The sequence below is a fragment of the Cyprinus carpio genome, chromosome A18 (assembly GCF_018340385.1).
Source record: "Cyprinus carpio isolate SPL01 chromosome A18, ASM1834038v1, whole genome shotgun sequence".
Classification (NCBI taxonomy): domain Eukaryota; kingdom Metazoa; phylum Chordata; class Actinopteri; order Cypriniformes; family Cyprinidae; genus Cyprinus; species Cyprinus carpio.
This window is the reverse complement of record NC_056589.1, coordinates 14,136,878-14,164,152: the sequence shown is the minus strand read 5'-3', so window position 1 is coordinate 14,164,152 and position 27,275 is coordinate 14,136,878. Positions and strand designations below refer to the sequence as shown.

The 27,275-nt window shown below is 36.6% G+C and overlaps 1 protein-coding gene across 1 annotated transcript; it reads right to left on the bottom strand.

Annotated features, from left to right (window-relative positions):
* Positions 1-4,933: 4,933 nt before the first annotated feature.
* LOC109110235 (GMP synthase [glutamine-hydrolyzing]-like) lies at positions 4,934-25,716 on the bottom strand. Its single transcript, XM_042775062.1, has 16 exons — positions 25,489-25,716; positions 22,955-23,133; positions 21,970-22,084; positions 19,378-19,475; positions 19,136-19,239; positions 18,799-18,992; positions 17,878-18,043; positions 16,352-16,503; positions 15,881-16,054; positions 15,400-15,505; positions 14,549-14,664; positions 14,210-14,335; positions 10,852-10,967; positions 8,892-9,022; positions 6,895-7,067; positions 4,934-6,817 (listed from the first exon to the last, which is right to left on the bottom strand). Exons 1-16 carry the CDS (start codon positions 25,513-25,515, stop codon positions 6,716-6,718), a joined length of 2,079 nt encoding a protein of 692 aa, XP_042630996.1. The 5' UTR covers positions 25,516-25,716; the 3' UTR covers positions 4,934-6,715.
* Between the last annotated feature and the right edge of the window lie 1,559 nt (positions 25,717-27,275).

Genomic DNA, 27,275 nt, shown 5'->3' with positions numbered 1-27,275 from the left:
TTTTTTTTTTTTTTTACCGTACTATGGAAGTTACAACCATCACATTCTTCAAAGTATCTTCTTTTGTGATCAACAGAAGAAATAATTTTATGAAGGTTTAGAACAACCTGGGTAAATTATGACTAATTTCATTTTTGTGTGAACCATACCATTAAAGTGACAGACACACACGTGCTTCTAAAGGTATAGGCCTATTGTTTTATTAACATTTGGATAGTCTGTTAATATTATATTCCATTATCAGAGCTTGGTAGACATAATTATTATATTTTTAGACATGATTAGACAGATAAATTAATATATTATAATTCATGTTAGTTAGTAATGTTTTAAAGTTATATTAGTTTAGAATTCTTAACTGTTTTAATTTTTTTTTTTTTTTTCAATTTGCAATTATTTTTAAAAGTACTTAATTACTTATGTAAGGATATGTAAATGTAAGGATTTTAAGATTCTCAAATCGGTACACATATTAATTAATAAGGGTGAAAAAAGTAGATCAAGAATCGTTCTGGAATCAGATCATGACTCCCAGAATCGGATCGGATCGTGAGGTGACTAAAGATTCCCAACCCTAATGCCAATGTGCATTGGCTCGTTTAGTTTACACTCAAAGTGGATTGGTCTCTCTAAGCGAGTTTCCAATTCGTCGGTCATCCTGACGTGACGTCGAGAGTGACTGACTGAAATGAAAATGTATTTACTCGGAGGCACATTATAATGAATCATGTAACTATTATAACTATTATAAAAAAAAGCTCTATACACTAAAAAAAAAAAAAAATCTAGCCGGGCAGAATGTTGAAATCTGTATAGTTGAGCTGCATTATTTACAGCTACTTTTGTACTGTTTTGATTGAGAATTTAATTTAATTGATTCTCTTGAAGTATTTTTTACATACACTGCTGTTCAAAAGGTTGGGGTCAGTATGAGATTTTTTATTTTATTTGTTTTGGAAGAAATGAATACCTTTATTGAGCGATTAAATTGAGAGAAAGGACTTTAACAAAATTTTAAATACATTTTCAAATAAATAAAAAAATAAAATAAAACAAAAAAAAATTACTTTTGAATGGCAGTGGAAAAGGACAATATTAATACGTTTCCGGGGAAATGCCTTCAAATATCATTGATATGTTTTGCTAGCAAATAATTAAATTATACAATACAAATAATTTAATTTTACACACACAGATATATATATATATATATATATATATATATATATATATATATATATATATATATATATATATATATATATATATATATATATATATATTATAGATTATTAGGTCAAATGGACATGCATGGACAAATATAAACAAAATATAAACAAATTGAGTATATTTTATTTTTGTCTCACAACATGCCAGAAAACTTGCAGTTTGTGGTCCATGGTGCATGTTTTTTGTTTATTGCAACATTAATATTTGATATCTCTCTCTCTAGACTTAGTTTGTCTCTAAAGATCTCTCCAACAAGTGAAACAGTGAAGAAAAAAAAACAAAACTTTTTTTCAGACACTGAAAACATTTTAATTACAGATTAGTCTACTGACTGGGACAATTACTGTAGAGACAGATGAAGGTGATGGGGTGAACAGCACAGAACCAGCATGGGGTTCAATTTAATTGTGATCGGCATGCTTCAGCTTGTTCGGTGACAGCACTGGTGCTTGAACCTCCCCTGCTGTTTAGCTCTATAATAGACTTGATACTATATCTTTACTTTCCTTTGGGATCTTGCTGTTTGTGGATGTGCTTGTCACTACATGCCCTTCAATCAGCACAGCGACACACACCTGAACCCTCTTCTCAAGTGAAAGGGAGAAACACACACAAGCACACTGAGTTCACAAACAAGAGCCTGTCACGTTACACAATATCTGCTCTTAACACTTCAATGAAACGTCACTAGTCATTACTTAAACTACTAACATGTTTTAACTGTCCATTTTAGCTGAACATATTCTGTTGACACAAAGGAGGACCTTTGATGTAAAAACAAAAAAAAAGAAGAAGAAGAAAAAAACATTATTATTGTTAGATATTTTCAACATGAAGAGACCTGATTTAACACATAATGATCAATCTGGCAAATGCTTACTTACCTCAGTGCATGTTAGGGCATCATAATGAATTTTCTAATAGAGCTGAGAAATTGGCCAAACAATACATTTATGACATTACTTCCTTCCTTGAGATTGCACTAAAGGCATGAGTAGATGAATAAATATTTAAGCCATTTAATCCCACCAGCATGTATAGTTGCCACAGTTTATAGTTGTCATTTTCCTTTTGTAAGTATTTTTTCTAGATGTTATCCATGTTTTATTTCTCAATGACATGCAAGAAAACAACCAGATAAAGGTTTTCAAGGGAAAAAACAAAAAGGTATTCACTTCCTTCTTGTCACATGAGACTGTCAAGTTCCTACCCCTACTTCCAGGAAGCATGGCGAAGGCAAACCCTCCCAAAGAAATGTAATTTTCATGTTACTAATAAGTATTTTTTTGTTGACTATAGTTGCCTGTGGGTAAATGACTTGTAAGTACATATCATGGGGAAATGGGGTATATTGTGTTAACAGGTTAATAAATCAAGGTTATTGGTCTTGTTTAGTGCTTTTTGCTTTCATAATATCTCACCTTAAACATAACTTAACCCTTTAACTGGCATCTCTACTGTACAGTAGACCTTAATTTGATAGGGAATAAATCTGTCAAAAGGAGGAGATGAGAGAACAATCTTTCCACAGCTCTACTGCCCCACTTCTGTGTCTGCTGTGGCCATGGGGGGTGGAGATTTTCAGTTTTCAAGTGACAGCAGCAGTTTACTAACTTCAGTCAGTCACACAAAAGGAAGAATGGAAAGATAAAGAGCTTGTGCATGTTATTTGTTTGTTTTGGTTATCTTTTTCTCCCTTTTATGACATTATGTCTCGTAAGGGGCAAAATATTGAGGCCCCTTTATCCAGTTTGGATGTGTTTCAGTTTGGGGAGTCGTGGCCTAATGGTTAGAGAGTCGGACTCCCAATCGAAGGGTTGTGAGTTCGAGTCTGTAAGGGGCAAAAGAGCAAAGGTATCGAACCCCCAAGCCAGCAGATAAAAATGGCTGCCCCACTGCTCCGGGCGTGTGTGTTCACGTGTGTGTGTGTGTTCACTTGCTCTGTGTGTGTATTCGGATGGTGGTTAAATGCACGAGCAGTAAATGCAGAGCACGAATTCTGAGTATGGGTCACCATACTTGGCTGAATGTCACGTCACTTTCACTTTCACTTTCTTATTGGTCAAGGACCCTAATTCTTTTTATGACTAGTAGATTATGATTCCAAGAAATGAATTTACATTTACATTATTATATGAAATCAACTACTACAGTCAGCCATTAAATACTATATGGGCCTAAAAAATGCATAATTTTCTTTCAGGTATACCTTTTTTTAATATATAGATGTAATATTTTCTTCATTCTGTTTATTTGTATTTATTTATTTTCATTTAACTTTTTGATACACAATACCCTGTTGGGGCAATTTAATGGCTGCACTTCTGTTCTGCTTTATATTCCACCACTATCATATTCAAGAGATTATAAGATAGATGCAGCCTTTTTTGGGATTGCATCGAATGTTCTTCTACCCCAAGGACTTTTCTCAGGGTTAATCCATTTGACCTAGTCAATATGTGCCTATTCATAAAATTTTTTGATATTTTACATATTTACATCACAAAGTATAGTATGCAAATATGTTTATGTAAATTTATAAAACTGCTTGTACCTTCACTGCTTACGTAAGGGAAAGTTCACCCAAAAATGGAAATTGTGTCATCTTTTTTAATTTATATTTTTGTTTAGTTATGATCTTTTTTTGTTCTGTTGAGTATGAGTTTCTTTTTTCTGTTGATGTTGGTATTTAGATGGTTGTTTGTTTCATTTTCTTTCAGTTATACCTTTTTTATTATACAGATGTAATATTTTCTTCATTCTATTTATTTTTTATTTATTTTCATTTAACTTTTTGATACACAATACCCTGTTGGGGCAACTTAATGGCTGCACTTCTGTTCTGCTTTATATTCCACCACTTTAAGACAAATGGATTTGTTGTGTTATCATATTCAAGAGATTATAAGCTAGATGCAGCCTTTTTTGAGATTGCATCAAATGTTCTTCGACTTTTATGCATGATAAATTTGTTTATGAATAAAGATTGAGCTGTTGAAAGCAGTTATTTTGATGTCAAATGCTCTCCTCCTGTTCAAATTTGACATTGAAGGGGTGAATACAACATATTTGCCCACCAGCAACTATAGTTGCCACACATTCAAATACGATTTTCAAGAGAAAAAAAAACTAAAACCTGGGGAAAATAAATGCAGAAAATGTTCACATAGGACACTATTAACATGACTATATGCATGAAACCATTCAGAAAAATTAGGGCATAAATATGAAATGCTTATATAAAAAGCCATAGATAAAAACTGATGCTGTGGGATTGTTTTTCAGCCAACTGTAATAAAAATGTGTGCAAAATCAGCTGAAGGGTGAATAAAATGTCTTTGGATAAAGAAATATAATAGTATATTGTGGGCTGCAATAGTAACTTGGTCCACTAGTGGGCGCATTTATCTTATTTTCTAATGATAAACACCTGATTTGCCACACATAAACAGACCGTAATTTACCAGATTTTCTTAATGTCAGAGTCCTGGAATAATTCCACGAATCCCAAGTTAAAGTGGATAATCAGGTTATTTGTGACAGTTTTGTTATTGCTATCTAAAACTATTAAATATCATGTTCATTAATTGAAACAAGGCTAAAACTAATTTTATGTAATTTTACAAATATTTTACATTTTTAATGAACTACACCAGAAGTGTGAACCAAATTCAAACTATATAATCAATCAAAGGTCTTGTGATGAGAGAAATCTGAACACAGAGTTCTTTATTAAAGCTCAGTTTGCATTATACAAATATCAGTTTCAAACTGCATGCGGTGGCTTGGTCTGAGGCACAATACTAAGGTAAAACAGCATTGTTCAGGTTTAGACAAAAAAAAGAAGGGGGAGGGAGAATCAACATAGAATTGCATAAATTAAACTGAATATCAAGTAATATTGCAGTTTACCCACTAGGAATTTAAACTTGATAGATGGATTACTATTAGACAAGTAAAATATACACATGGTAAAGGTGACACTGAGAAAAAAAGACATTAAGAACAAGATTTGCGATTAAGACAAGTTCATCTTGCATTGAGTTTTTTGCTATAATGACAACAGAACGTTTTGAAATGACATCTTTAAAGACAATAAATACCGAGCATGTTATTCATATCACAATTCTCTACATCATAAATTAGACAAAGGGCTAGACACAGAACTCCATTTGAGTCCAATCAAAGCCCCCTCTCTCTATACATAAGAACAGGCTTCTGTTAAAGGGGTGGAATATTAATAATGAGGCCACACGCACAGGAGGACTCAAATATTGACTAACTCGTGGTCCAAATTCAGTTAAGCCCAACCCAAATCAAAAAGACTTGGCGTTCTTTGTGGGATGATGCCCCTCATCTGGTGTCATATCAATCACCTATGCTTCCTCCTCCTGTAAATATCATTTCATCTGCCTTTGAAAACCCTATTGCTCTACCTAGCACACACGCACAAAAAAAGAAAAAAGAAAAAAAAAAGGCCTTTATTGGTGAAAATAAGTACACTGTTGATCTTACATGTTTATAAGACCAGCCTAGGCAAACTCAAACATGATGGTGATGTATAATATGCAGACATCAGTAATAACACATTTTCTCACTTATCACTATTCACATCTCAAAAATCATTTGCCTGAAAAGACGGAAGAAAATAATTCACCATAAAATAAAGTCACATCCCTGAAAAAAAAAGAAAAGAAGATAAAACAGGCACAAATTTCAGGAGGCCTCCAGATTTAGGAGACTCCTTCACAGCAAAACCTCTGTGATGAACCAACCCGTCCACAGCGTAAGACCGTCATTCAGCAAACTGTCTGATCTCATCTGTATTTGGCAAATAAACATCGACTGGTCATGTTTAAGGAGCTACTACTGCTAGTCTTTACCTGCCACTTCCAACGAAGGATTCAGGTAAGAAATCCAAACCAAAATCAACACTGCACAAACTGAGTTAATGAAAACAAGTTTATCTTAAAGGCAGAAAGCAGCAACACTTGGAGCTTAACCCTTAAATGAGTAGATTTGCTTAAAAAACGGCTTTCTTCGTGTCATGCTGCACATGGACAGTCAACTGCCCTAAAATGATCTTAGACCTTCAGTGGCTACAACAGAAAGCGTGGAGGAGTGACCTGTCACAATGCATTAAACAGAGAGCTGATTTAAAAAAAAAAAAAAAAGATGTAAATGTATCATCATTATCATCATCAGTGATGAGGATAACAATAACAATTATAATACCAATATTACAACCGACCCCAGATAATGAGGCGGAACTGAAGTGGCGTTGTCAGTTTAACGCCAATCACAGTACAACCTGCCATTGTAGGGAATGTTCCGGTCTCAGTGGGACAATGACAGGGCGGCGTGACTAAAGGGGGTGGCGAGAGTGGAGAAAAAGGATTTGGGGGGGAATGTAGCAGTACTGGGAAAAGGGGAGGTAGAAGAGGAGTCGACAAGGATAAATCAGAAGGTACAATAGTCCACTGTTCTACTCCCACTCGGTGGTTCCCGGTGGCTTGGACGTCAGGTCATACATCACTCTCGAGATGCCTGGGATTTTCTTGATCTCGTTGACCATCTTGAGAACCACCTGTAGCCAGAGGAGCACAAGTTAGTGTGAGTGGAAATGATGTAGGTTTTACGTTGATGGAGGTTCTGATCTCTCACCTCTTCAGGGATTTGGTTGTCTGGAGTAGCGGCGATGCCGGTCATGAAGTCACTGGTGATGAAGGTTCTGATGACGACGGAACGTCTGCAGGACGGCTGCTTCTGCAGCGGGTCACGATCAAAGTGCAGTGGGGTGAGGATGACTGGCATCTGGCTGATCTTACTTGAGTAGCCTGGATATCAAGCAAAAATTTATACAAATATATAAATACATATACATGATATTGACAACTTATCCATTTCTTTTTATTTCAATAGTCCTTGTTAATTAAGATAACACTCTCGGGGGTGTCACAATATAACAGTATTGAAGATATTTATACATTTAAAAAAAATAATAATAATTAAATACTGATATCATGTTTAAGTGCCCCTATTATGCCATTTTTAAGGTTCCTAATATTGTTTTGGGAGACTCCTCCAACAGTTCTACATGCATGCAAGGTCAAAATAGACATTTAATATCACCTCATTTTCCAATGATTCTCAAATGAATCGTTCAAAGCACTACTAAGATTCAGTCTCTCTAAACCCCTCCTTTCCGTGAGCCTACTCTGCTCTGATTGGTCAGATGGCCCAGTCTGTTGTGATTGGTGACAATAGCTGGGTTTCCATCGACCTGCTTTTATGCACATTTTGAAGTATCGCATCAGAATCGAGAGATGGAAACAGAATTTCGAATGAAAATGCCTTAATTCGCAAAAACGTTTTTATGCTCACTTGAGGTGGTTTTTGACTTGTGCGAAAAAGGGTTAATACGAATAATGGGAGATGGAAATACATTTTGCGAATAAATTCCTCCAAGCACATTAAAAAACTCATGTGACTTTGCGCTATGGGATGGTAAATCCTGACTAACTAGCGGACCGATCTCATTCCACAGCATCTAAAATGTTGTTATGGTCATTCGGAAATGCCTGAGCAAAGTTGGTCATCAAAGTATTTGATATAATTTAATTTAAACGACTGCGCTCCCAAACAGCATTATCCACCTCTGAAAGCAATAACCGCATTCATTGTGTTTCGTCTGCACGCTCTGAGGTGCAAGTAATTTTTTTTATATATGAAAATTATTATATTCAGTAGCTTTTCTTTTCTTTTCTACTTTTCTTAGTGATGTATAGTGCCAGTTTATCAGGAAGTGACTATTTTGTTCTCTTTGACTCGTTGGATGGAAACGGTGCTTGTTTGCAAATGTTGTGCGATATTCCAATATTGCACACAAGTTGAATTCGCAACTTTGGATGGAAACCCGGCTAATATAGTACTGTCGCCCCCACCCAAAAAAGTTGGAGTGTAGGAGGTTTTTGAATTCAGTAAAAAAGAACAATATTAAGCAAAATAAATAAGAACATTTTATATATATATTTTGAAGAATATGGGTAACCACACAGTTGCTGGTCCTCACTGATCTTTGAGAATAGAGGAGAGGAGACAGCTACTTAGAATCCATGCAACTTTAAAGAGATTGAGCATTTAATACCTTTTAAGAATAAACAGACTTAGACTTTAGAATAATATTGTTGTCATTTTTGGTGTGAATGGCCTTCTAACACCCCAGTCAGCCGGAAGTGCAGATTAACAGTAGCTTCTAATATTCTTTTGTACAATTATGGTTATAAACTCTCTCTGCCTCATTACACTCACATTTTAAGAGAGATACATTTACCAAAAAAGAAAAGGTAATGATGAATTTGATAGATAGCATTATTTATTTATATGTAGATAGCCCTAATCTATATGTACTGTAGGTTCTGTTAGACGAAACATTGGAACAGTTAAAACTGTATAAACAACAGAAATTAAAGTCTTACAACAGTAACATTTGCTAACATTTGACTAATGTTGTCCAACCAAGCAGATTTTCCCCTCAGAGATGTGTGTGTGGTGAAAGTGTTTACACAGCTCTCGCAGTAGCCATAGCTGTGGTGGGAGTGTTTACACACATAAAGGTTAAGACAATAATGAAGCAGACAGTGGAGGCAGCCAGCTCTTACCGGACTCTCTTAAAATGGAGTGTGCTACAAAGTCTGCCTGTCTTAGCGTGCTGAGTACACCAGTGGTCAGGAAGGTGGGCGTGATGTCAGTGGGCGGCTCCTTTACGTGTGATCCGAAAACGTAAACAACTCTGAAAAGGAGGAGATGAACAAGGAATGAAAAAAGGAAAAACCTTTATTCGCATTACAGACCAAAAAAGACACAAATTAAAGGCACAGTATGTAATTTTTCACCGCTAGAGGACGTATTCAAAACAAACACAGAAGTCCCCACAGCTGATGCTATCCGACGGGACTCGGGCAGAAATCATGTTCATGGGTGAGCTAATGATTTATTAACGTATAGAATGACGCAGGGTGAGGCTGAAAGCCGTTGAAGCGAAACGAGGCCGCTGAACGAGCGTGACACACAGCTCGAAAGCAGCAGAGCTTTTATTATGCCTCAGTCGACCGCTTCCACTCCTTCCGGTCGTGAGTATGTGGGGGGAAAAAAAGCAACGTGGTTTTATCATACTAGATACATTTGAAAGTACTGTTATAATTAAGGTGACCACACAGCCCATTTTACAGGACGCGTCCTTGTCAGGATTTCTATATTGCCTAAAATATCCAGGTTTTGGCTGTTTGAAGTGTGCAGATCTATCGTTGTATGACATTCACGAGATCTACAGAGAGCAGAGCAGACAGCTCCTTATGCTTTCAAATCGCTCGTGCGGTACTTTGGTGTCATTCAATGATCAGTGCGTAGCGACGCTTCAAGTCGAACAAATAAACAAACACATGCGCGTATTTGCATCGCTTTGATTGTTCTCTGTAGATCTCCCCTTGAGAGGCAGTGTCCGTCAACAGTTGTGGGAGGGGCCCAGATTCTGTGAACGGCTTGTTCTGAGAAAGTGCTTATGATTTGTGGGGATAAAAAAAAAAAAAAAAAAAGCACTGGGTGGATTTTTATCATTATAGTGTGGTTGTGTACACACACTGTCAAGACACATTTAAGTTCAACACCATGTATAAGTGAATTTTGCATCCGATGTCCCCTTTAAACTTAATTCATTCCTGTGATGGCAAAGCAGCCATTACACCCGTCTTCAGTGCCCGATGATTCTTCAGAACTCATTTAAATATGCTGATTTGGAGCTCAAGAAACATTTTCTATTTTAAGAAAAGGTTGTGCGGTTTAATATTTTTTGTGGAAACCATGACACATTTTTCTCATGAGTCTTTGATAAATAGAACATTCAAAAGAACAGCATATATTTGAAATGGAAATCTTTGGTAACATCATAAATGTTGTAACTATCAGTTTCAATTGTTTTTTTTTTTAAAGAATTATGAATGAAAGGGAACTGACTCTCTTCAAAAAAAAGGTTTTGTTGATTTTTTTTTTTCATGTTATCTCCATGTAATGCTTAATAAAGCAGTGTTTATAAGTGCAGCGCTGCTTTGTTTCCGCCCACTGTCAGAGAGTGAATGTGTATTTTCATTCATCCTTCTGGTTTTGTTGCCATCACTGTTGTAAATTTTAACCATTTGGTGGAAAATAAGATCAATTTGGATAATACAGATATCTAGAATTATTTGACTATTAGATTCATAGTTTATGTATTTCTAACGGATTCCACATACAGACACCATTTTTGACTGTGTTCTGAGGGTTTCTTTTAGACTAGCCGGTTAAGAAATTTCTGTTTATACTGCAGTGAAATTAGTCATAGCACAAATCCCTAGTAAGTCCTCTCTTTGCCACAGCTCTCAAATCTCATTTGCAGTGGCATTTAGCACCAATCAATGACATCAAACCTGATGCGACACGTCTAAATGAATAATTTTTAATTAAACAAGCACAGGAGGTTTGAGAATGTCTGTCTAACGGGGACGATTATCAGTGAATAATCTCATAGTTTATCACATGGCTGGTGTGAAGAAGGGCTGGAGCAAAAAGTCAACCTGATAACGTTACCTGTTGATGGAGTGACAGATCCGAGGGATGAGTCTGGCCAGGAACATCAGTGAATCCCAGTGAGGGGCCTCTTTACTGCTCACCCCACAAACATAACTGTATGACCGGGAGTCACCCTGTACAGACAGATCATATGGAATCAGAGTTAGAACATATTCAACCCTCCAACGGCATCTAAACAGATTCATTTTAAACATTCTTACAGTGGAGAAGACGCCAACTGTTAAACTATCAACCATTAACAACAACAGATCTTAACCATATGCATGAATACAGTGCACAGTATTTAAAACTTTTTGCCACCATGCGTGTCAGCATGTCCCAGCTCAGAGTCTAGAGACCACAGTAATTATAGCAGCAGGCTGTCTGTTAGAGGAACACCCAGACATGCATCATCAACCAATGCGGTGAGACACTGAGTGCCTCTGTCTGGACGTGTTCTATCTAATGGCTTCATCTCACAGAAGAAAACCAGCCTCTCTGGCACTATGTCTGAAAATCAAACAGCAGCAGAGGAACGATCACTCTATATACAGACTGTACTGCACTGACAGTACTGCTCTTTGATATTTTCATTTTCCAAATAACATCAACTGAACAAAGCATCAGAGAGGGAATAAGCAACACTGCGTGTGTTTCAATGGAACTGCAGGTTCGAAGGGATAACCACAAAAATTTAGACACAGGAAAATGTCATCAGACGATGATTGGTGCTATGCAGCCAGACAGGTTGTTCTGTGTTCCAGACGGAAGAGTTTGTCATTTTGGATAGAGTATAAATTGCATCTCAAACAAATGAACAGTCACACTAACCACTGTTATTTTAGTATTATTTATATACTTTTATAGAGTATATTAACATTGTAAAGCTTGTTCTCAAGACATTGGGGATGCTAAACTGCAAAGGGATTTTGCAGGGGCCGAGGCCATGTTGGGATGCTTTAGAGAAGAGGAAGAGTTGTTGTAGTAGAGTGTTCTTGCCATGCTATCGAAACGCTGCTATTTTCACCCCGATTGCAGGTCGTCTTTGTTGGTTAAAATTAAAAATGGTTAAAAAAAAAAAGTAGAGTTTTATTTGCATGTTAAATAAACGCTGGTTTTTTTGGTTCTATTGCATACACTTCTTATTTTTACAAATTAAACAATTACTTTACAAAAATGCTACAACACAATCCTGTATTGTGTTGTACTAAAGCTTTAATCAGGATAAAACCAGCAAACAAACAGCAGTAGCAATAACAAATAACAGCGTATCTAAAAAGTATGAGAAAACTACAAATAAAAAACAAACCATTCTGAAAAGAGGGTTCTGCTCGATCATCTTCACTGATATTCTCTGGGTCTGATTCAGGCTCAAATTGTTAAGGCAATATTGACGCCACTGTTTACCATACACCGGAGCACATGCAAATATCTGTAATGGCAGGGGGCGTGATGTTTTCAACACACTGGGCCAGCTAACTAATCTGAGCACAATGCATATTTCTTCATAGGGACTTCATAGAACCAGAGAGTCGACAGTCCATTTCAATGAGAACAGAAATAGCGGTGTAAAAAAAAAGTTAAAATATATGAAAATAATGCTTTTTTTTTTTTTAAATGGCGCATGAACACGTTACACTGCACCCTATAAACCGAATCAAGCCTTTGAAAAAAGCTGAACAACCACCCCTTTATATTAACGGTAAAAAAGGAAACAATAATTGTTTTAAATCTTTAAAGTGCATTGTCCAAACTCCTCAAAACTTCTGACATATGCAGAACAAGTCTTCTGAGGAAGCATGCTCAGTTTCATGAATTTCGGATACTCTGGGGGCCAAACAGCAAATTAAAAATCTATCAAACATTTCAGCAGACAGATGAAGGGTGTAATACTACGCTTGTCCAGTAGAGTCATGTCCTGTCTGTTTCCATCCCTTAGAATGACAAATAAATGCACAGAATCATTTCAGATTTACTGTACTGTCAATATAGTTTTATATAATTAAATTTATAAATGTTTATAGATTAGTGTTGGGCGATATGCTCCACAGTCATATAAGCCTATCGTCAACCAGTGAGATCGCTGATACATGATATCATGCTAATTCATTTCATTATTCACTTTATCATAAAAAATAATTGATTTCATTATTTACTCACTTTATCATATTAAATCATTTAATTATTTACTTAAATAGCCTGAGAGTGAACAATCTCCAGGGTAAAGCTAAAAGCAACCTAATGTTAGTGTAATCTATTATCTACATGTTATCTTTTTACTCAAGTACCATCTGGACGTCATATCATAAAATATTTTATTTTTAGTGAATTTGTATTTAACAACATAATTTAATAGAAACATTGCAAGTTACTAATTACAATGCATACATTTCCTCAATTATTCAAACAGCAGCTACAGTGAATGAGCAAAGAACATCATCACTGACTTCAGTCTAGCACAAGTTTAAGTACTTAAAAATAAAATATCAGTGAAATTATAATCAGTGAAGCTTTCTACACTGTATGATGAATAAACCTCTTATACTAACATCGCATGTACATCTGCACTTTGTTGTTTATAATGAGAGAATTTGCGAGAGAGCAGAATCCAGCCAGGAAGTGCACCCACTGAACGACAAAACTGTTTCAGTGATTACTCATCTAAACGCCTCTGATTGCCCATAGCATTCATAAACTCAACACAATCGCGTGTGATTGGTTATAATGCACACAAGCATAAAGCAGTATCTCTCTTTTATAAATCTAATAAAACTAAAGACTCTTCTGAGATATGAAGGATGCAACACTACTCCATAGGTACTCAAGATTAACATGAGATTTGCAGAAACTGTGTTTATGTCATCTTTAAAAGTTTTAGTTCAAGTTTTAGATCATAACACTGACACTAACAACAATTACAATGGCAGCTGAGGGAAAAGAACGCATACCTGGTAATTATTTGTTTCCAGATAGGTTTCCCGAACTCTCCCATTATGCCTCATAACAAATATGTTAAAAATTATGTACTCTGATAAATTAAGAATTGAGGCACATAATAACCTAATAAAAGAAGTTTTATTTTACACTGAAAGGACTGCCTCAATAAGTTGAGCATTCAAAATACTACTCACTTTATCATAGTAACTCTGTTATTGGACACTTTTGCATGTGGAATAAATTAATTAGGGCTGACTACTGAGTGCATTTCTACAATGGTATCTGCAACTGACAACTATCTGGCAGCATAAGACCAAGGCGGCTGACATAATGGCCATTGCAACAAACCAAAAAAATGCTGTGAGTGAGTCATTCTTATGCTCACATTATAAATATGCCTGAATGTGGCGTGGAAGTAATGGCAGATGACAATGCTTACCTGGACACCGACAGTTTTAATTGGCAGCAGAAAGGCATTCAGTGAATGAAGGCTGGTGATCTGCATGAGTTTCTCTTCCTCCTCATCTGATATACATGACTTCACTCTCTGAAGAAGGGTGTGTGGCTGAATGGATTGAAATCACAAGATTGAGATTTTGTAGCATGCCATATATAACCCAGAGGGGACTCTGGGATGACTGTATGATTTCAAGTATCCACTTTTAGCTTAATCAGCAAACTTAAAAATTTAAGTTGAATATCAATTATTTAAGGTCAGTGTCAATAATTCAGCCAAGGAATAAGCAATGTTTAAACTCACGCGCGCGCACACACACACCTTTTTGACACTGGCAGAGAAGTCTGTGATGATTTTCAGGATGTTGTTGGTCTCAGCAAAGTCTTTACAGATGTAAGGCTCATCAGCGCATATCACTCTGATGGCAAGGCCTGGACCTACAACATACATTACACACAGTTTCAGCAAAGGCCACACAAAGAAGTCATTAATATTCACATGTGCATCATACATTTAAAACATACACTACCGGTCAAAAGTGGTCTTTTTTTTTTTTTTTTTTTTTTAAGAAAGTCTCATCAAGGCTGCATAAAATAACAGTAATATGGTGAAATATTACAATTTCAAAATAACTGTTTTCCATTTTAAATACATTTTCAAATGTAATTCATTGTTGTGATGGCAAAGCGAAATTGTCAGCAGCCACATGATCCTTCAGAAATTATTCTAATTTGCTCTAATATACTTGTGCTGCTAAATATTTTTGTGGAAACTATGAATCATTTCTTTTGGGATTTTTAAAGAATAAAAAGTTCAAAAGAACAGCATTATTTTAAAATACATTTTTTTGCTTACTGTCACTTAATCAATTTAATGCATTGCTTCTGAATAAGATGTATTCATTTCTTTAAAATTTTTGACCTGTAGTGTAAGATCATTGTACACTCAAAAAGAAACTCTTTGGCTGAACATGATTCAATCATGGACAGTGGTTCAAAATCACATAGTTCACTATAATTCTAACAGTTTATAGTAAATTTTTTGAAGGCATGCACAAAATATACTACCCAACAACTCATGCCATTTATTTGAATTAATTATTGTTCAAAGTCAACCGAATAAATTTTTTAATTAAGCAGAAGCAGGGATTTGAATGTTTCTGATGGTCTTACCAGGGAAGGGATGTCGGGAGACGATCTCTTCAGGGAGCCCCAGCTCTCGACCTAGTGCTCTCACTTCATCCTTATGGAAATCCTTCAGTGGCTCGATTACTTTACCCTGAAGGGCAAGGCATTCAAAAGAACCAGGAAACAACTGTTAGGATCAAACCATAATTGAGTTTCTCTAACTTGAAGAGACTCCCTATTGTGTGCCTCTATTCTGGCACACTGCAGGGGGCTCCGAATATACTACAGCCAAATCTATTATAAAACCACTTTCCCTGCTTGAGTTCACCAATGTTGACAAAAGAATCTGTTAAAATGCATATATAGAGAAAAACTGTAGTCTTTTATAAAGATAAGATAAAGATTTACGGGACTATAATGACAGGTTAGACTTGTATTAGAACATGTTGCACGCAGGACGCAAACCTGAATCAACCATGCTTGCACCACAACTCAACAAACAAACTTGGTTGATGTTAATCTGTACCTCGTCTCTGAGTTTGCGGATGAGTTCTGTGTCGTTGTGGTGCGTTTTGATAACTTCTGCCTTCCCGCTAGCCAGGTGAGACGCACTCTCAATAAGATCTGGCCTGAGCGTGCCTTGCGCCAAGAACACATCCTCTGGCTTCAGATTCATCTCTCCGATCACTTCATTTGCAACCTTAGGAAGACAACAGATTAGAGTCTCACTGTTCTGCTCCATACTATAGTCCATCATCTGCTACACATTCTCAGATCGCCTCATAACTCAAGAGACTTTAATGCTTCATAATAGGTTTATTCCACAAGCTAAGTCTAGTTTGATGTGTACACAAGACATTTTAGGCGAATCAATACTGAAGTCTATAGTTCCCCTCACTGACATCATTACAGGACCATGATAATAATGACATCATCAGTTCAGTTACTGGTCGAAACAGGGTGTGGGCACAGTCATTTAAAAACTAGAGCTACACACTTTTACAAACGTATCCCCAATGATTTTCCGTTTCTCTTCTGGATTGGTGGTCATGTTAAGCGTTTTGCTGATGCGTTTCCTGGGTGTGCGATCCTCTTCTGATATTGGAAGGGTCGTTGTGCCATTGTAAAAGGTGTGCGCTGCGTTTACCACTGTAAAGCAGGGACAGTGATGTATTAGTTTCAACATTGATGTGTGTTTTACTTGGTATTGACACAATATATAAAGTTACATAAACTTGAATGGGATAGTTTAGCCAGAAAAGAAAAACTGCTGTTAATTTACGAACTTTCAGGCCATCTAAGATTTTTAACAGAAACCATGGTCCTTTGTGATTCATAAAATGCAAGTCAATGGCTACCATCACTTTGAGAGTAAAAAGTAAAAAATAAAAAATAAAATTATATCAGACAACAACATTTATACCCATTGTACCTGATGATATATAGATGTTTTTATGAAGTGAAAATATTGTTCTGTGCAAGAAACTGAACATTATTTACAACATTATTATCTGTAATCCATAGCCTCCGGCAAACGGTCCGAAGTGATGTCTGGTTCACAAAAAGAAACATTCTTCTGAACCGGTTATTTTCAGTGACCTGGATGAACCGGTTCATCAAATCGGACTGATCCGTCTAAAACAGGTCGTGGCTCGAGCAGTCATTTAGTCAACTTTATTTATATTTATATTATATAGCACTTAATACAATACAGATCATTTGATCAAAACTTACTCCCTACAGTCACTGCAACTTGAAATGAGCCAATATTCCGGCTTATATGATCTTATATGCTGGTTTTTGCTAACTTCCTAAGCACTCCAGTTACTCCAACAGCACACTGTGCTTTTTTGGAAAATGATGGGTGGGTTTGAAAAATTTTTTGGTGTTTGGGATTTAGTTAGGTTTGGTTTGTTAATTTGATTTACTTTAGAAATGTAAAAACATCAACATTTTTACATTGTTATTGGGTGCTTTATTAATATACGTGCATATACGTTGCATCATCATTTGAATCAATGCATTGAAACAAACTATCCGAAAGAACCAGTTTGCGGAGAAGAATCAGACTTTCTGTGGATTACAGATAATAATTTTATAAATAAATTTCAGTTTCTTGCACAGATTGATTGTTTCGCTTCCTAAGACATCTATATAGCATCAGGAGACACAGGTATTCATTTTGTGTTGCCAGACATGCTTTCTCGCCTCTCAAAGTGATGGTAGCCTTTGACTTGCATTTTATGAATTACCAAGGACCATTGTTTCAGTTAAAAATCTTCTTTACTGTTCTACTGAAGAAAAAAAAAAGAAAAGTCACCTACATATTGGATGCCCTGAGGCTGAGTAAATAAACAGCAAATTTTCATTTTTGGGTGAACTATCCCATGATAATGCATACATAAACTTTAATGAAAGAAAGAAAGGTAATAAATAATAAATAAATAAATAAAATATAAATGAATAGTTTATGCTGAACCATTTCAGTGAGCAGAATACCAAAAGGATCCTTCTGAATGTTACCTTTGAGTTTGATGCCGAGTTTAGTCAAAGCTTCCTCAACACTCTGACTCTCTCTCTTTCTCATGAAGCCATTGTCGATGTGAACTGCAATCACTTGCTCCTGATTTAGGGCTTTATTCAGCAGGGCTGTGCACACAGTGGAATCTACACCACCACTCAATAACACCTGCACACATATAAACATACACATATGAGATCCTGACTCACTTTGGACTGTATCTGTAAACAAGACATCCAATAAACCCAAATGTTTAATTACACTTAATAAACAGTACACCAGAGATAAATTTGGGCCAAATACACAGATAATATTACTATAATATTGTGCTCATTAATAGATTATAAATCCAATATAATGCTCAGTTCATGCTCTAGAAAGAAGACCCACTTCGAAGAAACTCAGCGAGGAAATCACCTTGCTGTAGGAAAGAGCACTTACTAATTGGAATTTTTAATTAGTTGCCCACACACACACACACACACACTCACACACGTCCCACCCAAGCACTGCCTAAAGCAACAGAATTTAATAAGAATTAGACAAATTAGAGTATTAAGGCAATAATCACATATGTGCCTTCAACCAAACAAAAGGCTCTTCATAGACCGAGGAAGATTAATATCTAATTGAGCCCACAATAACAGTAACATCCACTACACACTTAGATGCATATGCTAACCAATTAAATCTAAGCTTTACTAAATAGCAGTCTCTTAATTATTATAATTAGAAAAAGATTGAGAATGATGCGCCACTAGAACAGTGCTATTTTAGTATTATGTACCATTATAGGCATGGTATTTAACATTTTGAATAAGCTTTTAGTTTTATATTTTAAATTTTTATTTAAATTTTAATTTCGTCATTTTGTTTCATTTGATTGTTTTAAACGGCAGGTTGAAGGGGTTTACGACACTCACCAGAACTTTGGATTTGTCCACCTTCTCTCTGATCTCACTGATGCAGTTCAGCTGACGGTTCTGTACTGTAAAGTTGCTGCTACAGCCAGCAATCTCAAACAGGAAGTTGCGTAGCATGTCCATCCCCCTCTCAGTCAGATCGACCTCTGGATGAAACTGAGTGCCGTAAAGTTTCTTCTGCTCATTAGCAATGGCTAAGACAGAGATGAAGACGGGAAATGTCTTAAACCACAAACACTCAGAGCCATGACAAAGAATCCAGCATCAGAAACACTTTTTTTTGTTGTTTTTGATGCAATGATTGTCTAGGAAATATTCTCCAGGTTCGCCTACTCACCGGCCGCAATGTTTCCTGACTGTGCAACAACTTTGAAACCATCTGCTACTTTGTCAACACTGTCTCCATGTGTCAGCAGAACATTTTCCTCCTTTTGCAGCCCCTTGAAACACACAAAAGGGTTTTACCACAAGAAAAATATTAACTACTTTAAAAATCTATACATGTGAAAAAAAAACCTGACAGAATAAAAGAAAGGAAAAAAAAAATTGTGCCATCTGATATAATAAAGGTACATTTACCTGAAGAGCGAGCAGGAATTGTCCAATGTAATGCTGAAAACACCGTCCTCCCTCACACTCTTCCTGTGTACTGTGCCTCCAAAAACTTTATTCATCATCTGGTAAACACAAGAAAAATAAATGCTGTTCTTCTTAATGTTCTAATTATCAAACAATCCTGAAAAAAAAAATGCACCAGTTTCCACAAAAAAGATTAAAGTGTCCCTATTATGCCATTTCGAATATTGCCTTTCATGCAGTGTGTAATGTAGCTGTCTGTGAATGCGTATTTGCAATGAGAAGCCAACAGTGCTCGCATTTTAGATAAAAGTTGTTTCTTAAAAGAAAAAAAAAGAAAGAATCAACTCTGAATCATCTAAACGAGTCGTCAGGAATTCGAATCCCACTTCCATGATGGCTACATGTCAGAGGGTAACACATTTGCATAATGCCCATCTCTGTTCTACGTAGGCCAGCCGTGAACAACTTGACCCGCCCTCAAAAACTGTAGCATTTCCATAAGGTTTACATCTTGTCGAGAAGATGCTGTGTCCTACGCTGTGAAAGTATATTTGTTTTATTTTCACCTCTGAAAGATGAGGCTGCAAAGAGTCAGTGGTTGACATTCTTTAATTCAACGATACCACAGCAGTACAACCCCAGTCTTTTTTAGTGTTCCCATTATTTTACTGACGACTGCTTCTCTAATCTCGGGGAGTTGAACGGGGAATTCACAAGACGCTTGCTCTTAAAAGATAGATAAGTGCCCAGTTTATTTTGACCAGGTTGCTCCTCTGAAACTTGACCTGTAAGTATAATTAAAGGGGTCATATGATGTGATTTCAAGTTTTCCCTTCTCTTCGGAGTGTTACAAGCTGTTCGTGAATAGATAAGATCCCTAAAGTTGCAAAGACTGAAGTCTCAAACCCAAAGAGATATACTTTATAAAAGTTAAGACTCGTCCACGCCCTCCTAAAATGCCTCATTTAAACACGCCCCCACGTCTACGTTACTGGGTGGGAAGATTTTCATAACACCGCCCAAATGCTCATGCAAAGAAAGAAGGCATAACTTTTATTCTTGCTGTAGTATTGTTGCTGCTGTCGCCATGTCATGGAGACGCTGTGTGTTTCATTGCTAAAGCAAAAATACTTTGTTTGGCCTTCCAGAACAGTTCAACCCAAATATTTGTGCAACACTTTTCACAGTGGACTGTTTCCTGAACCTGATAGAGTAGCCTACAATGCCAGCTGTTCTGACTCACAGCATGTATGCTTTTTTTATATTTAAAGAATTTGCCACTGATGATTCAAACACGAGTTTTGAGCAGTGTAGAGTAGAGCTTGTTGTTTGTTGTTTCTCCGATCACAAATGCAGACATGGTTTTATGTTTAAGCAGCACGATACACAACTCAATGCATAAAAAGACAATACAAGTAATTATAATACGTAATTAAGTCCCTACTGGATGCAACAAATGCTTCGTTTGTAATGGGTTTTATTGGTTTTGTCTGGTCGTGCCGGGAGACGGCATCACAGTATGGTGAGGGGCATAATGCACTGGATAGTTGGCCAATCAGAGCACACCTCGCTTTTCAGAACGATGAGCTTTGTAAAAAAAAACGTGTTTCAGAAAGGCGGGGCATAGAGGAGAAACAATAATGTGCAGTATGTGGAAATTTTGTTTTTTTTTCCTCAAACTGCATAAACACATTCGATTACACCAAGTACACAAAATAATGTTTTTTTTTTAGCAACGTCATATGACCCCTTTAATAACTGATGTTTATATTTTCTAGCGATTGTTCAAAATACACTTAAATCTTTATAAAATAGGCGCCTAATGTCAACTAATGCAGAAACGTATAACACTACCTGTCGTACTTCGTGGCAGCAAGGTTTTCACCTTCGCTTGGCATTCTGATACAGTTCCCACACATGCACCTAAATAAATTATAACAATGACGCTGAAATCACCATAAACTAAGTTGGCACTTACCACTGAGAAACATCCTGCTCCAGTCATGCTTGCGAATCAGTGTGCGGTTGATCGACTAGACGTTTCATCATCGGACTCATGCTCAAATTTATAAGGTAAAATAGATACCATCTTTTCTCTCAATACATTCTCTCTGGAGCGGTCATTCAGTTATGGCAATGGGTGTTTCATTTCCGACATGCGCTGTACATCAATAACAATGGACTGGGCCATCTGACCAATCAAAGCAGAGTAAGCTCACGGAAAAGAGGGGTTTAGAGAGCATGATTCTTTAAACTGCTTCGTACGAATCGTATATGAATCATTGAGAAATGCGATAAAATTAAATGTATATTATGAGAAAACAAACGTGTTTTTGACCTTGCATGCATGTAAACCTGCTGTAGGAGCATCCCAAAACAATATTAGGAACCTTAAACATGGCATAATAGGGGCACTTTAAGCAGCCCAACTGTTTTCAACATTGATAATAATAATAATTATTATTAATTGATAATAATAAGAAGAAATCTTGTTATTTTTTTTAAATCATGCCAGCTTCAAATGTTTGATTGGTAATGTATATTATCCATCTGATTTATAATAATTATTATCATTGCTTATTCGCTTCTCACCTGCATTCCATAGCAGATTCCGAGAACTGGTTTTCCGATGGTGAATATGGCTGGATCAAACCAGGGTGCATCTTCAGCATAGACAGAGTTTGGCCCTCCGGATATAATAATGGCCTTACATTGGAGACAATAATTTGATATACACATTATAAACCAATTTTCATTAACCAAAACATAATTACAAAAATCTCAAGCGGCTGAGAAAAATGGAAAGAGTCTGTCTGTCTGTTGAATCATTGAGACTAGGAAAGTTTTAATGCAAAGGCCAGATCATCTAAGCCACTTGTGGGTAACTTGCGGGTTATTCCATCCTTCTATCAGCCACATTCCGACTCTCAATGTTCACAGCTTCGGGAAAACACAACAGCTTTGTTTCCTTTTATGTCCTCACAGGTGGAATTTGCAGCACTCACACTGTGTTCTCTCAAGGACAGACCAACTAACAAAATAAACCAATACGACTGTTTATCTTCAGTGACTGGTGCCTTACAAATTTCTAGAATAGTTCCAGGTCTTAAAAGAGAAGCTGGGTGATTTTAACTGTACAATAACAAAATTAGTTTGCAGTCCTCGATAATGCATTCAACAAAACTTTTGAACATAGAAAATTACAAGCTTTACTCTTTGCTGCACAACTGCTGTTTAATAAAACTTTAAATAGAATGGACCAAGACATACACCAATACCTAACCTTTCAACTTTTACGACACAATAGCAGCGTGTTCCCATTTTACCACAAGTTCAAATTTTCAAATTAAGAAAATGAAGCAGAACTACAAGCAATGAAGGTTAATCATTCTGATGTCTTCTGCTTTTAAAGGAAAAAGGCTTTTGATTCACAGAATGTTAGTTCAGTTACCAAAGCCAGACGGTTACCATATCAAACATTTCGACTTTGCAATTCAATTAGGTTTCCCTGGCACTTTTCAACATGAGAACCAAACAGCATCTACTACTACATCTATCTTGGCACCGATGGGCTCACCTGAAACCTTGCTCTCTGATGGCGAAGGCTGGCGTCTCCAAAGGCAGAATCTCAGACTGGACAAACAGCTCTCGTACCCGCCTGTCAATCACTTTCCCATACTGTGCTCCCGCGTCTAGGATCACCACGGCACCCTCGTAGGAACATAAACCATCTTTAGGCTCTCCGATGATATCCAGCTGCAGATACACACACACACACACAAAAAGCACAATGAAGAACACACATTACATCATTGCCCATGCTAAGCAAGTAAAATGCCACTAATTAAATTTGTGATGCATTTAAAGGCGCATGTGACTGGAGACTAAAGATGTGCTGCTTCTGATAAATCAGTCACGTGAGTCACGGGAAGGTGATGTCCTGTATAATGCATATGAGCATTACTGCCTGACCCTGCACACTGTGAATGAATGCACACACAAAAATGTTATGGAGGTATTTCTAAAAAATTTTGATATCAGGCAAGCTGATTAATAGGCAAAGATTTGGTCATTTCAGTCCAGTTTGCTTATATTACATATAATTATGTCCTTATTAAGTATCTAATACAATTTCATGATCATATTTATATATTAAATATTAATAAATAATATAATGGACAGCTAGCAGGCTCTTTAGATATTAAGTTGGCATCAACCACTACTATTTTTTTAAGTACAAAAATGACTACACATATACACACACACACATATATATATACACATATACAAAATAGTAGAGGTGTAAAGTATTTGAGTAAATGTAATTAATTACTGTACCTCAGTATCTTTTTGGATACTCTGTAGTTTTACTGAGTGAGAATCAAAGATTTTAGCAACTTTTACTCTCTACTTCACTACACTTTTGAATAAGTAGCCTATCTGTACTGTTTACTCCACTACATTTAGAATCAGTGTTGCAATTACACATTCTATTTAGCATGACATCTATTTTTTTCTGCAGCAAAATATTTTATTATCGCCAACTACAGGGCACTGAAAGTACTTGATCTTGTGCGTTTTGCCCTTACTCACCCAAACTTGTCAACAAGGCTACTTAACATGAATGCCTTAGAAACTCATCTCATCTAGTGCAAGAAGGCTTTGACTTTTTAATTTTACTTAACATTATTTTTTCACTGTTCTTCTGTATTCTTATCCTGCTATTTTTGTAGAAGTACAACAAACAAATTAAGCAAAAAATAAAAACTATATAACATTTTATTCATCCTTTATTCTGAAGACACCTTTTCGAAGGATATTGTTTTTGTTTTGTGCACCTCTGCAAAATAGGGTGAATATACTTTTTTAATTGAATTTATTAAGATGAGCAATTCCTGCACAAGGATCAAAATGTTGTAAAAAAAAAAAAAAGAAAAGAAAAGCTAACACACTTTCCTGTCAGATATTATAATATTTATTTTAAACTTTATTATTATTATTAATCATTATTATTATTATTATTATATGGCCTCAAAATACGGGGTAAATAGTACCAAGTATGACTAAGATGAGCAATTCCAGCACAAGGATCAAAACTTTTTAAATTCTAAAGAAAATGCTAATACAACAAAATCAAATTGACGCTTGAGGGATGGACAGTGTATACTTATACTAAACCATATATGGACACTATAATGTTGAGCAATTATTGAACATCAAAAATAACTTTTTAGATTGTAAATCAACTCCAAACACAATATCAGCGAAGTGATATAATTGATCAGTCATTATATCAGTACAGACAGTAAAGTACATACTACAAAAGCATACATCTCTCACTATAGTTTAGAAGTACGAAACGCTCCCACGTGGTTTGTGAGTGCACGAAAACAGCCCTGCAGCACGGACTCAAAACAGTAGAAAACGCCGGTAAAAGGCGATTAAAGTTTTTATAATGAACACTCGAAAGAGTGCAAACATGAACTGGTAGTCATTTAATATGCAAAAATAAAGCAAATAGCAAACCAGACCGATTTCCAGTATGAAAACGCACTGGCCTGTACACCAGTTACAGCTCATAATAGCATGTTAACACAGACAAGCTCAACTTTTCAGTTTGCGCTAACGTTACTTTAATGTATAAAGGATAAATCTTTTAGCTACGTGAAACTCAACAGTGTTTCACAGGTGACTGTTCATTTCAGCCACAGCTCCGAACCCTCATTAGCCACAGCAGCTCAGCTTGTCACATTGATTGTGGCTAACTAGCATTAGCTTGTGCGCGCGAGCCCGGCTAACTGAACGCGCAAGCTGCTATTTCTCAGGGCTGCGCGCGGGTGAGCCTCTGAGCTTCGCCCGGGGCGAGCAAGGATCTCACACCACGACATCATCCAGGTGGAGTGCTGTAGGCATGGAATGACAGTAAAAATTCACCACATTACCAAACAGCCCTAATAAAGGTAAAACGATCAGCCACAGCCGCGCGCTCTAAGTTTCCCGGCGCAGACAGGGCCGCATGTGAACTGGAGTACCAGTGCCGAGTACCAGTGATAAGCCCAAGGACGGGTAGAGCAGTTTGGGTCCTGTACATGCTTAGGCCGGCTTACTGACCTTGCTCTCCCCGTTGCACAGCGCCATGAATGTGTGATGTAGAGCGGACAGTCCTGTCTTTCCGTGTTTGTGTGGTACGCGTGTTCAGCGGCTCTCTCTCTCTTCCGTGTGATCGTTTGCCGGTGTCACGCACTCGCCTGCTGGCCGCTTACTACTACAGCAGCAGCTCGCGCCTCTGCTCGGTATGCGCCTGCTGAATAGGGAGGAGTTTGACGCTGAGACTCAAAAGTTTCTGTTAGCTGGGGGCCGCCGGTGGGCATGGGATCCCTAATAACGATTTGTTTAGTTAGTACTTTTTAAGAAATATTTTTGGGGAAAAATTGAAAAATACCCAAATAAATTATGTTCGTTTCAGATTTGATCAGAACAGATATGACGAATCCATTTAAAGATTTCTGTACAAATACTTGTATTTTTTTATAAAAAACCAAACAAACTGACAAAAAATCATTTAAAATGACTGTTTCTGTGGAACATAGAAGATATTTGGAAAAGTATCAATTTACTTTGTTTTATTTTATTTAGCTTATTTATAGGCTACAGACATACAATGGATGTCAATGGTAAGAAAAACTGTTTGGTAACCAACATTCTTCAAATATTTTCTTTTGTGTTTTGCACAGGATTTTCATTTTTGTGTGAACTATCCCTTTACACATTCAACAGAACACAGTAATAACTTGCAGTTCAGTAAGTGAGTTTCCTAAGTGTTTTGACTTAGAACTGGTTCATAAGAGTCATTTGTTCAAGAACTGGACTACCCTGGCGCTGTATGGTTTTATTCATTAAATGAACTGGCTCAGAGGCGGAGTTTGTTTGTGAATCATACACAGTTTGCTTCGGTCTAAGTCTAAGGCTCATGATGCATGATGTTGCCGTCAAATGGGAACCAGGTGAGACACAGGGCCCATGCACGACCAATCTGAATTATCCAGATAGAAATTTGTTACTCATCCTCAATGGGAAAGTGCCCAAGCAACATTACTCAAAAAGTTGCCCGTGTATCATCAGCCTAAGACTTCCATAACAAACTTTCTTATTCCCAACCCTAGTCGACTCGTCACAGTGGCAATAGAAAAATTTTGTTGGAGACATGTAGCCTTCTTAAAATTTAATTAAATTGTCCTCCAGTGGAAGTAATGGGATGTGTGTTTAAGTGAAGCATTTAATCATAAAAAAGAGCTTCATTTACATTGACATCTCACAACAGGAAAGATTTACTTCTACAGAATTACAAATAATATTCTAAAATCACATGTCATGCATTGTAGAATCAAATGAAGTGTCTATACTATATTAAGTCTTGTGTTCATGAACAAAACAAACTGTGTAGGTTCCATTTTTATCCCCTCGACCCGCCCTGTTTAAATATGATGTTGACTTTGCATTTTGCTTTTCATGACTATGTGTTTGCTCTGGGATGTTCAAATTAAAATGTTATTAAAACGTTAATCGGATATGATAATCGTTGCCAGTTTTGTAAGCTTTATATTAATGAAGTCTTGTTTGGGCAAGAAAGCAGAATTCAGCAGTTGATATATATGAAAACTAGCCTAAATGAGTACTAAGATAATGGCAGTAACTCGCTGCTAATGGATAAAGTCTGAATTAGTTTACACTCACATGTCTGGTCACATGCTTTTATTCAACATTTCCAGTCATGTGCATTTAAATCTTTTTACTGATTCCACACGGCTCCACACACTGCATACAGCCACTCATTATCTCTGTAGAGAGGAAATGGGGGATGTCCTTTTTCATAGTGAAAGCATATAAAATGGCTCATG

Bases quoted from the DNA above. Each gene is read 5' to 3' on its own strand.
- LOC109110235 (XM_042775062.1), bottom strand. From the start codon at position 25,515: ATGGCGCTGTGCAACGGGGAGAGCAAG. The intron at 19,240-19,377 runs GTAAATGTACCT...TGTGTGTTTCAA, and splicing joins AATTCCTGCTCGCTCTTCAG to GGGGCTGCAAAAGGAGGAAA. The intron at 6,818-6,894 runs GTGAGAGATCAG...CTCTGGCTACAG, and splicing joins ACAACCAAATCCCTGAAGAG to GTGGTTCTCAAGATGGTCAA.